The 16355-nt window shown below is 35.7% G+C and overlaps 1 protein-coding gene across 1 annotated transcript in view; it reads right to left on the bottom strand.

Annotated features, from left to right (window-relative positions):
• Nucleotides 1-11758: 11758 nt before the first annotated feature.
• Nucleotides 11759-16355, bottom strand: part of LOC139743496 (receptor-type tyrosine-protein phosphatase epsilon-like) — a 44505-nt gene continuing 39908 nt past the window's right edge. Inside the window, exons 25-27 of the mRNA XM_071653978.1 lie at nt 14532-14680; nt 13326-13461; nt 11759-11824 (exon numbers count right to left, since the gene is read on the bottom strand). Coding sequence (XP_071510079.1) covers nt 11759-11824; nt 13326-13461; nt 14532-14680 — 351 coding nt within the window. The remainder of the gene's footprint in view (nt 11825-13325; nt 13462-14531; nt 14681-16355) is intronic.

The following is a 16355-nucleotide window of genomic DNA, read 5'->3' as shown; positions in this document are numbered from 1 at the left end:
AAAAAAAAAAAAAAATGGAACTACAATAAATTTCAACGCGCCTGTCTGTAGTTACGGAAAATTAGTGTGTCACCACAATTTTAATTTCATTCAGCACCAAGAACTACGCCGAACATTCCAAAGATGTGTCATTGTAGCGTCTATTTAGAAAACAGATGTTTAAAAGCAACAATATTGTCATTTAATCACTACATCACAAAACGTTCATGACCTTTGTAACATAATTATGTAAATCATAAATAAATAAATATATATATATATATATATAAATAAATAAATATATATATATATATATATATATATATATATATATATATATAGGCAGCCTGTATATATTAATGACAAGATTTCAAGGGTTGAACAACGCCCTTCGCTTGCCTCGGATAGTCAGGAGGGACGAAGAATATGAGTCATTTCATTAGGAATTCGGCGAGAACTTTAATTCTTTATTGAGATTCCAGAGGAATTATTGCGGCAATAATTGTATCATATCTCGATGCGCAAGTCCAGGAAGTTAACGACTTAAGTCAAGTATAAACAGTGGTAACATTTTCTGGTCGAAGCCTCGTGAATGATTCAAAGAAATGGATACGAGAGGATTCAAGGACGTAGCACCAAGGACATGGTTTATCGCGTGACTTCCTATTTACTCGTATCTGCATGAACTAGGAATGGAAAAAAAAAGCGCAACAGAAACGAAACATACTGGCAATGGTGTTGGACAAGATTACTGATTTTATGAAAATTGAAATGTAGTACATTTTATTGGAAAGCAGGTTCTAAAGTAATATACTATTATCGAATTATAGGAAATATTAATATAATCATATATAGGCCTATAATTATGTTGATTGGAGTACATTATGTTTATCACAGATGAAGTAGTCCCATTCAACAAACATAATTCAAGCTAAAAGAAATATTATGGTAGGGGTGTGTAACTTACACCTCAATGTTTCATGAAGATATGATAACAAAATTACATGAGGTATTTTGCAATGTAATCACATTCACGTAACTCCCCCCCCATGAAAAATACACTCCTAATTTCACTGCGCCTGTCTTAGCCAAAAAACAAAACAAAACAAAAAATTTGGAAACTTTGTGAAATTCAAACAGAGAAGATTTACTCCAAACTTGATTGATACAGAAATCTTTGCTCCTTTTTTCGTAATGACAGGTTTTAAAAGCGATGTTATAAAAGCTATTTTAGAAGTGTTCAAATGGAGATGTAATGACTCCTTTCATATTCTGCTTGCTATATGCTTTGTTTTGTTTTGTTTTGTTTTGTTTTGTTTTTTTGTTTTGTTTTGTTTTGTTTGTTTGTTTGTTTGTTTGTTGTTGCTTTTTTTTTTTTGGGGGGGGGGGGGGTAGTGCTAAAGATTTTTAAGGGGCACCCTCGTTTATTTTCCCAGCGTCAAAATGATAACATTAACAATAAACGATGGCAGCAACGATGCGCAGAAGACAGCTCGGGACTCCTCTTTCCAAGAACCAAACAATCAGGAATGTGGAACCGAAAGCGACTTCATTACAACAAACCAGCTCAACAGTGGGTATCAAGTGCTGATTTATAGTAGGACATTTATATTTCATATTTCATTAATTCTCATATTTCAATATATCGTTAATCCGAAGTGAAATATCGTTCGTGAAAGGCATAATTTACGATTTGCAGATGAAACAGAAACCCAGCATTAGTTCTTTAAGATAATTCTAAAATGTGACTTAGGTATAAACAACCAATGCAAACATTTGAACCAGTGTAATCGATATTCAGTATTGTTAATGAACAATTAAGTTGAAATAGAAATGTTTCCAGACTATTAAAACCGTCTACACTTACGGTTAAATGAGGAAAGTAGTAATACATGTATGTCCTTATATTTTAGACTTTATCGCAAAAGATATAATCTACATATATGGTAGGATGTTTTGTGATACAATTCACTTAAACAGCATTAAAAGTGATATCTGGAACATTAATTCTTTAAGTCACTACTCCCAAAGGTAAACAGGATCGACCCTTAATCGACCTTTAATAGATGATCTGTGGCGAAACCCGGAGGGACGGGGGGTTCGCAGTTTCTGTCGAGTAGTTATGAGAGTTGGAAGGGGGGTCTGAGCTCTCATGACCAGGGGGTAAGCAGGATTCTTTCAAAGAAGATGATCTACTGCAGACATGTGTGACTTTCTTTCTTCTGCCTTTGAGTGGCTTCTGAAGATCATTGTTTCTACTCATCCTCATTGTGATGTAGAAGAGGAGGGAGCATACTGTGAAGGAGACGAAAATACTTCTTTTTCCATCATTATTACACTTATTAATTACTTTTGTATCCCGACTAGCCAATATAAGTGTGTGTATAGGGTTTCGTGTGTGCTTGTGTGTTTGTAAACATGTCTGTCCGCGTGTAGACCTGTGTGTGTGGGTGTGTGGATGTGCATAGTTTCATTAAATTTTCATTGCGCAATATCGTAGCATTTTATATTTTTTATTACAACACCTTTTTTGTCACTAGAGGGGTTTGACTTTATTTTCAGAATCACTAACGTTATTTCACTTTTTCGGAGTAAAGAACTTGCGGTGTAATGAACCTGTGATTTTTTTTTTTTGGACAACGAACCTTATTTCTTTTTCTGATAAACGAACCATTATTCATTTCCGAATGAAGGAACGCTCGGAATAACGAACCTTATTTCATTTTCAGTATTATGAACCCGCCTCCGGAATTCGTGAACCTCATTCCATTTTCGAATTACGAACTATCAGACTAACAGACTGTAAGCATAATAATGTAAAGTCATTATATTTGTATCTCCCGAACAGTGTTCGGAGGATTTCATGGATTTGGCCTCGCTGCACCGCCGCGCCGCCGCGTCCGCCGCAGAGATTTTCTTGTGAGTGCTCTACTGGCTAGAGTAGTAGAGTTCTTCTTAGATCATCTTCAACTTTGGCAGGAAGGTGTATTATGATAAAACGAAGACGCCTAATATTGTTTTTGGTGATAGCGCCTTCGCTTGTTTGGTCTTTATACATGAAAAGGTAAATTTAACAGGGTCTGCTTGTGTGTGCAACACTGGCCTTGTTTCTTGACCTATTTTTTTTTTTCAAATTTAGAATGTACATGTAGCATAGTCAAATTTATACACTTGTACCTATTGATAATGCTGCCCTCACTGTTCCACCTTTTTCAGGGTCAAGGGTCACCCTGATCATGTCAAAATATGCAAAAGTGCTTATTTATGCAATCACTAAAGGGATTTTATTCAGACTTGCTAAGCAGGTGTATGGGTGGTCATTCTACGTGAGTGACACAACAGTTTGTAGTGACGGCACCCTCAGTATTCCGACTTGGATGCCATGTCACATTTCTTGTGTGCGCTGTATCAGCCACATTTCTTATCACATTTTCTTCAAATTTAGCCAAAATTTTTCCAGATTTGGCAAAAAGGTTGCATTATTGTGAAATGAAGATGCCTATTGTTTTTGGTGGTACACCCTCGCTTGTTCCGTCTTTATACACGAAGCGATGAATATTTCAGGGTCTGCTTGTGTGTACAATCCTGGCTGTGTTTCTTTCTTTTTTAAAATTTGGTATGTAAACATAATAGTAAAATCTAGACATATTTACATCTTGATACTGCTGCCCCCACTGTTCCACCTTTTATATGGTCAAAGGTCACCCTGATCAGGACAAAATTTGCAAAATTGTGAGGTTATGACATGGTAAGCCCACTAATTTGCATATTCATATCCACTGTACAAGAACTGTTTTTCAAAAATAGGCAAAATCTCATAACCTCCTTTTCATCTAATTTCAGTTAAATTTTCCACCGTTGACAGGTTGAACTCGAAAGATATTACTCTTTATTATCAGACTAGGTTTTTGGACTGGATTTCCCCTTTAAAGGAGACAGGGACAATACGGTAGTGATTTATAAGCACTGTGTTATCATTATTATCATAATAATGATTATTATCATTATAACTATTATTATTATTATTGTGTAATCAGGCAGAGGTTCTTCTGCTTTTTTATTTTTTTTTCAATAATTGCCTTATCAAAACATCATCTATAAAGAGGATATCATGCTTACCTTGTTTTTCCCCGGCTTCCTCTATTGCACTCTATCCTCTACACTCCACTGTGCGATGATGAATACGATATAGTGTCTTACAGAATATTGATTTCAAAAGTTCAGCAATCAATTGGGTTAGTCGGCCAAAACTCATAAATCTGTAAATGCAGTCATGATCAGCCTACCTCTCACAATGAGTCGCAACAAGCCAGCTCTACCCAACCCTCTCTCGCCTTTCAAGTGTAGTTCATACACCCCACCATCTGCTGGTGTGACTTCTCCCACAATGGTATAACTCGATGCTGCTCCAGTGGATCTATACATGAGATCAGTTGGATTGATCGTTCCATTGTGTCTCCAATGTCTCTGCAAGGCATCACTGATGAGAAGTCCACTGTCACATCCACATCTCCAGCATTCACAGTCTTTGATGATCTTCCTTCTGTTGGAACAAACCTAGCTGCAATAATTCAAGCATATGCATTCGACAAGCGAATAAAAGAACTAGTGATTCCACTCATACACATCACACACATCCACTGTCCCATTGTAAGTACAAGGTCCTTCATTAGCAGTTGATGAAGTTTATTAACCTTGACCATTGGCCTCATGAATTGACCTATAAAAACCGAAACACACAAAGGAAATTATTCCAACTCTAATCTTATCAATTCTCATGAATAACACTATTGGATTTTGCTAGAATATAAAATGACATTTAGGCTTATATACTGCTTAATGTTGAATATCTTGTATGTATGTATATATATATATATATATATATATATATATATATATATATATAATTTATTCACGAGAAATTCCACCATCACAACTAGTCTTTATTCAGCCTCTGGCAGTATCTGTGTAAAGTCACTTCACTGAGATGTCATTCTAATAGATTTTGGAGCAATGAAAACACAGAGTATCGCGAAGTGATTTAAGTCATTCAAGGGATATATTCATGTTGTCCTTGATGATGATGATGATGATGATGATGATAATGACAATGACAGTGATAATGATGATGTCAATGATTGCGATGATTATGATGATAACGATAATAATGATAATTATAACAATGATGTTCATGATGAAAATTAATGACGGTGATGATAATGGTGCTGCTGCTTAAATGATAATGATAATCATGACAGTGACAGTGATGATGATGATGATCATGATAATAACGCCAATGTTGATATTGGCAAAGACGATGATGATGTCGTCCCAGTATGTGGCACTGGAAAAAAGGCATTAAATGAAATCAATGATTTTTTTAATGAAATAGTCCTATTTAAACTCACTGGCATTCGCAAGATAACCACAATATTCTCAGGCTATTTGCTGTTTTCGAAATTAGATAATGAAATAAAGTGAAAATTGTTTTGTTTATTATCTTTTTTTTAAATAAAGAAATGACAGTTAAACAACTTGATCGTATCTACTCTTTCCTATTTCAGTATTATGAATTAAGAAATAATCTAACTGTGTTTACATTTTCCCATCTTGGTATTAATTCCAAGAATTGGCAGTTGACTGTGTATTTACATTTTCCTATCTAAAGAATTTACAGTTTACGGTATAGTAGGCGTAACTATATTTTCCTATCTTGGCTTTATAACGCTAGTATGGAACTGAAACAAAATTTAAAATGGTAAAAATAAATTTACTATGAACTGGCTTAAGTGCACTAACATTTAAAACCTCCCACTCTCCACTTGTCCAATATCAATACACTTTTGAAGTCTGTGGCGAAATGCCTGAAGGCAGAGGAAGGCTTCTGCGTGGAGTCAGGACACCCTCTAAGCCCATAACAAAACCAACAACAATTGCTTGACACAATTCATCAAGGTCCTGGAATGGCCGTCGAACATACACCAACTCCTATAGATATCCCCACAAAAAAGAAGTCACAGACTGTGAGGTCTGGACTTCTTGGGGACCATTCTCTACGGAGCTGAAGACCAACGTTTCTCTCCGGGAATGTCTCCTGCAACCAAGCCCTAACTGCGCGAGTACGGTGTGGTGCTGCTCCATTTTGCATAAAAACAGCATGTGCGATATCTTCTCCCATCAAAGCTTGGAGTTCTGGGAGAAATTGGTCTTTCAGCATTTGGAGATTCAAGATTCAAGATTCAAATTTATTTTCACTTCCATCAAATAAACAAAGAAATTATATATGATGCATATGTACAGGATATGTTAAATGATTGCAGAATGTGATTTAATAAAGTACATATGAAAATGAGTAGAAGATGAAAAAAAACGCAATTATATCTTTGTTAAAATATACATAAAGCGTATAATACAAGTTAACTAAGGATGGGGATGGAAATGGAGGGTCCCACTAAGAAGCAAAGCTTGTACGATATGGGACCCACAGAAAATACGCAAGACAGCGATACAAAACAAAATAACAAAATAAAACGAAACGATGTCAACTGATATGAAATCAAAATAATTGGGAAGGAAAAAAAAGAAAAGAAAAAAGGGAAAAAAGAACTACAGCACGTGCCATCGTGGACGCAAGCAAGCTGGATTCCATGGTGTACAATTAATGATAAAATACAACCTAGATTGAATTTAGTGCAATTTCTTTTTTATACGTAATTATACCGGTAAGAATGCAGGAGAAGGAGAGAATAGACACATCGGTATATACGGAACACTAACAGGAACATGTAAGGAGTACTTGTGTTTAAAAAAAATGAATTCATAATTGTATAATGATCAAAGAAATGATGACTTAACTGAAACGGTAAAACGAACCTTACTCGGTTGGATGTTGTAAGATTTCAATAAATATAATTTTAATTCATTCTTGAAGGAGTTCAAAGATTGAGCCGTTGTAATATTGTTATGAAGTGAATTCCAATACTTTGGCCCATCGTAGATGAATGTGTTCTGAGCCAACAAAATTCTCAGAAATGGCAGATGGAAATCATTCGATCGCCTTGTTGGATAATTGTGAACGGATTGATTTCATTGAAACATTGTTTCAAATATATTTGGAAGATTGTTTTTATTATAATTTTACATAAATTGTTCTAAATTAAACAGATACGAATCACTAATTTTCAATATTTTATGCTCAAAAAATAGCGGGTCAGTATGGGACAAAAATGCAGTGTGACATATAATACGGGGTGATTTCTTTTGTTACCAAAGTAATTTATCTAAAAGTGTTTTATATGTATTTCCCCACGCGAGATACCGTAATTCAGATAAGGCAATATTAAGGATGAATATAATGTAAGCAGGATATGTTTCTCCATTGACATTCCCGTTAAAGAAAAATGGACCTATCAGCATAGAGGCAGATATTGCACACCACACAACTACTGAGGGAGGATTTAACATTGTCTGAGTATGATGGTGTTGTGGCTTGTTGTCAGGTTTTGCCCAGATGATGGCATTATGGGTCGCAATATGCCCATCCAGATGGAATCGACTTTCATCAGACATGGTGAAATGAGGCAGATTACCAGGAGTAACAAACGCTAAAAGCTGACGGCATAATGCAACCCTTCTAAGCAAATCATCTGGTGTTAGATGATGGAGGACCTGAAGATGATAGGGCCTTGCATGAATATCCTGCTTAAGGATTCTCCTAACTGAGCTTTATGAAAATATCACCCAATTGATATGCCATATCCCTAAAAAAGGATACTCTGCCTTCATCTAAAATCGTTCCGCGCTGTCCTGTTGCGACCCGAATAATTTTTCCACCTTCTCAAAATAGTCCCATGTTATGTAAATTTGTTGAGGATGTTTCTGATGCTCCTTCGTGAGGGGTATTGGCCAAACGCCTGCCGATACTGTCGTTGAGTCGCGACAGTGCTCTCCCTACTTCTGAAAAACGAAATTACATGGTGACAGGAGGCAAAGAAAATCAATTAGAGTATACAATTGCCCCCCCAATGAAAATGCTGCTGAACTCTGCTGAAAAGCGACAAATTTGTCAGACTATTAGTAGACAGTTGCATTAAAATGAAGAACTTTTGATCATTTATGCTTATTTATATCCCAAATTTAGTGATATGTGAAGCAAAATTTGGAAATGATTGCCAGCTGGAATGAAATGTGGTGTTTGCAAGCACATGGAAACATGTGCTTACTTTTTCCATGTGCATACATTTTACCCTTTACCGTGTATGAATTCAGACTAGCAATACCCAGGGCAATCCACATGAATTATTGATTAAGCATTCATGTGGCTGGGAGCGCGAGACTAACGCCTAGTCAACGGGTGGTTCAGGCATGTCCATTGTTCAGGGCCATTGTCAGCACACACTCACAAACGCATCATCGGTTCCTGTGCAAAGTTCAGTTTTTTTATAGAGGGTTAAAATTGACCAAAATCTGAAACATTACTTCAGAATCAATCTTAGATTTAATGAAACTGATTTGTGCTTTCACATTCAAATCACCTCCAACAAAATTGTACACTATTCAGCTATTACTCATATCAATGACAGTTTTATCGGATGAAGAGTTTTTGAACTATTAATGATCAAAAGTGGGAAATGTTTTTTTTAAACACCTAGTATGTATATGCATGTATATTGATGTCATTCTCTCTCTCTCTCTCTCTCTCTCTCTTTAAGGCACACAGACACACAATCACAAACACAAACACACACACGTAAGTATACAGATGACATAAAACACAGGCACACGCATAGACAAACACACACTTTTAGTTACATACAGGCATGAACACACACACCGTTCCATTTAAGCGATTCGAAATAAATACCTTTGCAAATCCCACACAATGACAGTAAAATGATATTAACAGTTATGATAATCAGCATATAAAATGAGTCTCATTAGAATTATTATCAAATACTAGCGTCTTTAAATCATCAATATCATTTTTTGTCATCATTATATCTATTGTCATTATTTTTATCATTATCATTGTTACGGCTGTCAATACCAGCAGCAGCTGTTAGAGAAAGAGTCCTCCCTCAAAACAAAATAAACATACAAATCACAAACAAATAAGAACCTACTTTTGTCGGGAACTAGCGACAGATAATCTACACGTACTTGAAATCAATTCCCTATAGGTAACAAAATAAAATCATAATCAGGATACTTGATCTACAACACTTCTCGACTCCACACATGCACAGCCAACAAAGAAAGAAAAGTTATTCTGGTGTCATTTGTTAAATTTAATCAAACTGCTTTCCATAGGCGCCCTGCATGCAGCAACAAAAGAACATCACACTACGTAAAAATACGCAAGATAGTTATAGGAACACCGTTACAAATGAACTAGTGAGATATTGCAAAAATATGCTGCCAAAAGTGCATTACAAATTCAAGAGCAGCTTGTATATTTTTGTGACTGGTATCTCGTACACTACAACTAGCTGAACAAGATGTATACCGCTATTCACAACATTTGCCTCAATCCTTTGTACAAATGTCATTAAGATGCCACAAGCTCTAAAATCATTATGGTAATATGACGGCAAGTCTCACTGTAACAGCCTGTCAGTGCATCTCCAAGGTATTGTTCTACAGCAGCTGCTTTTCGCTGCAATTAGTTGATGTTTCATACCACAGCTCCTGAACCACTTGCAGCCACCCTTGCAAATGTGTGTGAACGATTGTTTGTATGATGAACTTTAATGGTGTGATGGGTGACATTAACTTGTAGAAATGGATATGTATCTTTGCCCTTTTATATTCATATCATTCCTCTACGCAACCAATATGCACTCTTTAGTCTACTTAAACACACAATAACAGAAAACCGTGTAAAATTCTGAGAACGCCTTTGCTTCCCTCAATTAAAGGTTGACATAATAAGATACCTATAGGCATTTATATCATTTTTTTTTGTTACCAGGACAATGTAAAGTGATTTTTTTTAACGCAAATCCATTTCAAGCTAATGCAAATATATGCACCAGATATTTTGCAAGAATTACGTGATTTTGCACATGACCAGGGGTCAAGGATTGTACTTTACGAAGAACATTGAAATCTCTAACTGCCAATGAAGTATATATGAAATGGAGTTGGCACCAGGACGTCAGGGAATAGAAACTGGTTAGACCTATGAAATCGTGTGATTTGGAATAAGAAAAGAAAACCATGACACAAATATGTGTATTGATCAAACACACACATGTGTTTAAAAAGACTGCTGGGGTCTTGTGTGGTCGACTATCATACAATTATCAGAAAACCATGTAAAATTCTGAGAACGCCATTGCTTCCCTTAATTAAAGGTTGACATAACAAGACACGTATAGGCAGTTGTATTATTATTTTGTTACCAGGATAATGTAAAGTGATTTCCTTACGCAAATCCATTCCAAGCTAATGTAAAATATGCACCAGATATTTTGCAAGAAGTAGGTGATTTTGCACATGACCAGGGGTCAGGGATTGTACTTTACGATATACATCAAAATCTCTAGCTGCCAATGAAGTATAAAATGGCACCGGGACGTCAGGGAACAGAAACTGGTTAAACCAATGAAATCGTGTGATTTTCATTACGAGAAGAAAACTGACATAGTATGTGTATTGATCAAACATACACATGTGTGTCAAAAGACTGCTGGGGTGCTGTGTGGTCGACCATCAGAATATCCGCAACATAATATAATGACTGTACACGTACCTATACATTCAGTATTCATTTCTTATTTCAATGAATTACAGTAATGAAATGATAATCATTTCAATAGAAGCGATACAAATTTTGGAAGTATGCATTCAACAAACTGTTCAAATAAAGAAAAAAACAATCCAAAAATTTGATGTAAACCTACGAAATGTTGAGCTAAAGTTTGACATGCATGGCTCCGCCTTTTTTCTGCATATAGACCTAAATATTTACAAGCTGATATCTCAATAATCTACTGTTTTATTTTTTATCATACGTGCCCAGGGCATGGAACAAAAATAAGCCAATGCATTAACGACCCCATTTACCTCTTCAGGGTACATAATTATAGAGATGTCCTAGCTAAAATTAAACAAGTTCGAACCATGTGAAAAATGGGAATTTACAAGTACATAAATGTCTAAGTGCGTACAAGGGTGAACATCAGCTATTCACATGGGAAGACTTGCTTCTCTCAAACTTTTGAAAAGAGAAACGAATTAATAGAAATTTTCAGTGATGTCTAAAAATTCTCAGATCCTCTCTGTGTTCACGATGAATTCATCAAGTTTCAAGAACCTAAGATAATATATCTGTTTAATTTCTACGAAACACACAGAAATCTATTTCACTGTTATATTTTTGCCTTTGTCAATACCTTGCTGACTTTCTTAAATCACAACCATTCGTTCAATTTAAAGTTTGTGTTACTCACTATCTCCTATTTTCAAACATTTGAAGCCTTCACAATCATGACAATCATATTTTGAACCATACTCTGAAATACAACCATACAATACCGTTTTAAGTTAAAAACGACTACACTACTACGTTAATACAACTTTTGCTTTCCACACTTGCCACATTGTGTTGTTCTTTTTCCAATGCAACATTTATAATGGAAATTCCTTCAAAACTTGTGTTGTCATTCATACTTGAAGGATTATTTTCACGGGATTCAAGAACACAAGAAATTCAAACCATTTCAGTGATCTGTTGGGTGAGATCCTTGTAAGCAATTAGAGGTCCAGATGGAAGTATTCATCGGTATTTCTCAAACTTCTTCATGTGTTCAGCCAAGGCGTCATAGCACAGCATATATTGCTCCTGTTAAAAACAAGGTTTTAATTCATTCTGTCACAATGAACATTTTTTGAAATCATATAATCTACAGCCGCATGTACAGTTTGGTACCTGCTTTGTTGACATGGCAAATATCACGTTCACACATTTTTCTTTTCAATCAGGGCATAATCCATACTATTTTACATCGTCGTTTTCATTTTGACACAGTAATTAAAGCCTATTCTCGTTAAAAGAATCTCCAACACTTTCCTGATGAAGAGTATTGTCAAAACAAATGCTGCAATGTTCATACATTTTGAATTTCTAATGTTCATCTCACATGACGTCAAATATTTTTTTTTGCGATTGAGACTTAGTTAATACCCGATTTAAAAAACAAAGAATTTGTGGGTCTACACATGAACTGCAAGTAAACACACACGTATGTTTATATATATATATATATATATATATATATATACACGTATGAAAATAAAGATATACATACACATGAAAAAAAAATATATATATGTATATATAATATACATATACTAAGTAATATACGTATCGACAACATAGATTTATTTTCAATGCGTAAGTCACCTTTCACCATCCCACCATGTTTAGGAGTTTAAGCCTATTGCTGCTTATATCATAGTAGGAATGACACGATAGAGAAATGCATTATTGCCAATCTGTATTTATTAAAATTCCAAATTTTAGGTTGCCTCCCCTTTCGTCAGGAAGGAAAATACTAATTTATCTTTACTGTTAAGACAACTTAGCAATAACTGAGACAAGTATACCTGAACTTAATAATATGTGAACAAGATAAGTGTATCTGAGAGCATGAGTGAACATTAACAAGAAAATCATTAATTTTTGTCCTGATAGTCACATCTATGAATTCAGTACAAAAGAAAACATGACTCACAATTAAGACAAAGAGGCATCATTAGTATGTAAGAGTCTACCATGTGGTCAGAGGAAAGTGGTTGATCATGCGATCGACACTCTCTAAATTCCTTTCTAGGTAGAAATGAGGGACAAATCCAAAACTAAATTAAGAATCTCAGTCTGAGAGATTTAGAAGTCCATCCAATTTCTAAGTCTAATTTTGGATTTGTCCCTCACCACAATCTTATAGATTGATTTGCAATCCAAGGAATTTAGAGAGCAGGATTGCACACCAGGTGTTCAGCGTCGGCCAACCAGGTGCTCAACAGAGATTGATCACATAGTAAGGGGAGTTTAAGTACAGGATTGCGAGGGGGCGGAGGGGATTGACTGGACAGTGTATGGAGATTGACTAAGTGACCGATGAAGATCAACAAAATTACTGGATATTCAGTGGAGATGGACCAGTAAATTAGTTGGTCAGTCGAGTTTGATCAAGGAGGTACTATATAGTTCCTCCTTGGTTAGACTAGTCAGTCGCTAATCATTGACCAATGTAGTGTAAGTGAGGCTGCTGATCATAAAATACTGTCTGGGAGATGGTGTGATAATACAGACACGACATCAACTGACATCAAGTACTTACAAGACTTTCCACCATGTTGCCTCTGTTTTCTCCCAGCATCATCACTGCCTGGAAGACGTCAATCGTACCATCAGAAATCATTTTCTCTGCTGTGGAGTAGACAGTTGCAAACACACCACAACGTCCGATGCCATTCCTGATAGTGATAGTCCATGGGAGGAGATAACGTGCTTGACTGATTTTCAAACGCCCTCAAAACCATTATCTTGAAATATCATTAACAATATATTGGCAGACTTGATGTAATCCCTTTTTCTAAATACTTAAAACTTTACAGACACCATTATAGTTATCACGTCACCTACAAAATTGGTACTTTTATTGTAGAAGGATTAGATTTTATAGTAACTTGTCATTCAAATAATACTTGGCATGTATAAAGCTTTGCAAAACTCTTTTTCATGAATATTACACACATCTGATACTGCTTATAAACTCAAACTACATTGCAAGATTAGCTTGTGAACAGGACTGTCAAGTGTCATGTGAGGAGAACCATCTGTAGGCAAAGTATAACATCACAAACTTGGCAAATTACTAAGTCTGTATTAATGAGAGTGGTCTGGCATTTTATGAATGTCCTTTAAGTCGCTAGGTTTGTTCTCAGGGTAGCCATACAGACATAGACAGAGAAAACAGTGACCCCAGTTAAGCAGATGAAGAAAAGGAACACAGTTCTTGTATTACACACTTAGATCAAACCCAACACAGCATGTCACGATTTTGGTAGTCCTTATGCTTGATTCAGAAAAGAAAGTGCAGTTCTTGAAGATAAAATCATTCAAGTGAGAAATATTCGAACTATCAGAACCAAAGCTAACTCAGTGGAAGGATGTTCAATGTTTGATACAATAGAAAGAAACGAATAGAAATGAAATAGGTTTGAAAATTAAAACGAACGAGACTTTTCACAATGAAATCAGATTCTTGGCAGTTTATCACACATAGAGAGATCGAGGTTAATCAGACAGGAGTCTGATGCAGAGGACATTACATTACATTACATGTTATCCTTTAGTTACTCAATCATGCCACTCTTAAGTCTTTGTTTGACATGTATGTTCATGACATGAAATGAATGAGGTTCACTTAACTTTGTCACATAAACCTTGTCTGCAAACTATGATGATAAAAGTGTCCTATCTGAAAACAGCTCACACTATACATAATGGTATAATTGCCATTGCATATAATGTGTTGACTTACATGCAGTGCAAAAGAATTGGTCCGGAGGAACGTGATTTCTTCATTGATTCATTTGCAGCATCCATCACAGCTAGAAGTGGTTTGATGAATAACGGTCTTGCCTTCCTTGCTGACCATCCAAAGACCTGGTATTGTTTCACTACCAACACCTATTGTTGAGGGAAACAAAAAAAAAATTATAACATTTGATTCACCACCTGTAACACATAGCCTCCATTATACAACACATGTATAGATCCTTGTCATCTGATCAGATGAATGCGGGTCACAGTACACTCACAAGAATGAGCTATCCCACGCTCACTCTTAATGGCGGTGCAATAGACGTATATTGAACGGTATAATATCAAGCAAACCAGAATGTAGTGCTATTGATCCTAGGACACACTATACTTGTGTATCGTAAAGCATTGATGCATACGCTCACCCATTTCTAGTCCTAGAGAAAACAATTCTAAGCGCTTTCTTTTGCAATAAAAAAGTTTATCAAGTAATATCTGATATGTATTACCCCAAGCAAGGATCCCGTAGTTTAAATAAGGTAGTATCAAGCTAGAATAAAGAGTTAATAATGCAGATGAAGGAAGATAATATTTCAATCTCTTCATTACGCTAATGTTACGTGAAATAGTTTTACATAATTATGTTATCAATATGGTTCCTTCATGAAAGCTTGTTATCAACACAAATACCAAGAAATTTGAAGGAAGAAACTTCTTCTAGGGGAGTTAATGTTATATTGCCTGGGAGGCTTTCTATAGAGTTACAAAAAAAAACATTTTTTGTAAATGTTTAATGACAATTTATTTGCGTATATCCATTGTATAACCTTTTTCAATTATTCGTTTACTGTTCTTGTTAAGATATTTGGGTCAGGGTGGGAAAAGAAAAGGTTAGAGTCATCCGCGAATAATATGAATGATAGTATCTCCGAGGATCTATGAAAATCATTGATATAAATAATGAATAACAATGGGCCTAGTAAGCTCCCTTGTGGAACACCACATGTAATTGTTTTGTTTTAAGAGCCAAAGCCGTTGACATGTACAAATTGGGATCTATTTGATAGGTAACTCGTGAACCACTCCAAGGCCTTTCCACGTATGCCATAATGAGATAATTTGGCGAGAAGTATTCCATGGTTAATCGTGTCAAAGACCTTGGAGAAGTCCAAGAAGATACCTACTGTGTGTGAAAATGTGTTGAGTGCGTGCGTGACTTTGTCGATGAGGGCGAGTAGTTCGTGTGTTGTGCTGTGATTTTTCCTTGAATCCAAATTGAAAGTTTGAAAATATGTCGCAGGTTTTAAGAAAACGTCCAGTCCCGATGTAAACTATTCTTTCGAGAATCTTAGAAATAGAAGATAATAAAGATATGGGTCTATCATATAGTTATTGACATCATCCTTCTCCCCTTTCTTATAAATAGGAATTACTTACGCAATTTTCATGCTATTTGGCATGAAAATAGCATGGAGAGCATGCTCATCATGATCTCCGTTTGAGGCGAATTCCACCTTCACAAGAAAGAGATCTCATGTCACTGATATGAGTAAGTGTTCATGAATGTAATAAACTCTAGGTTATGATGTGTTTCATGATGTTATGACAGGCAATACATAATTTTGGGAGCATTTTGCAAACCTCTCCAAACTTATGCACACGTGAAAGTTTAACTGTGCCTACCTTGGAAACACTTTGCTCTACACACGCAGTACCTTAGCTTGTGTATTTATATGATAGGAGTGTGTGTGTGTGTGTGTGTGTGTGTGTGTGCCAGGCCTGCACTAATGCTGGATGCACATTCACAGTTATGTTTTAAATC

The sequence above is a fragment of the Diadema antillarum genome, unplaced genomic scaffold (assembly GCF_040938485.1).
Source record: "Diadema antillarum isolate AM-2024a unplaced genomic scaffold, OU_Dant_1.0 seq00001089_RagTag, whole genome shotgun sequence".
Taxonomy (NCBI): domain Eukaryota; kingdom Metazoa; phylum Echinodermata; class Echinoidea; order Diadematoida; family Diadematidae; genus Diadema; species Diadema antillarum.
The sequence above is the reverse complement of the archived record's forward strand: the minus strand, read 5'-3'. Positions and strand labels throughout refer to the sequence as shown.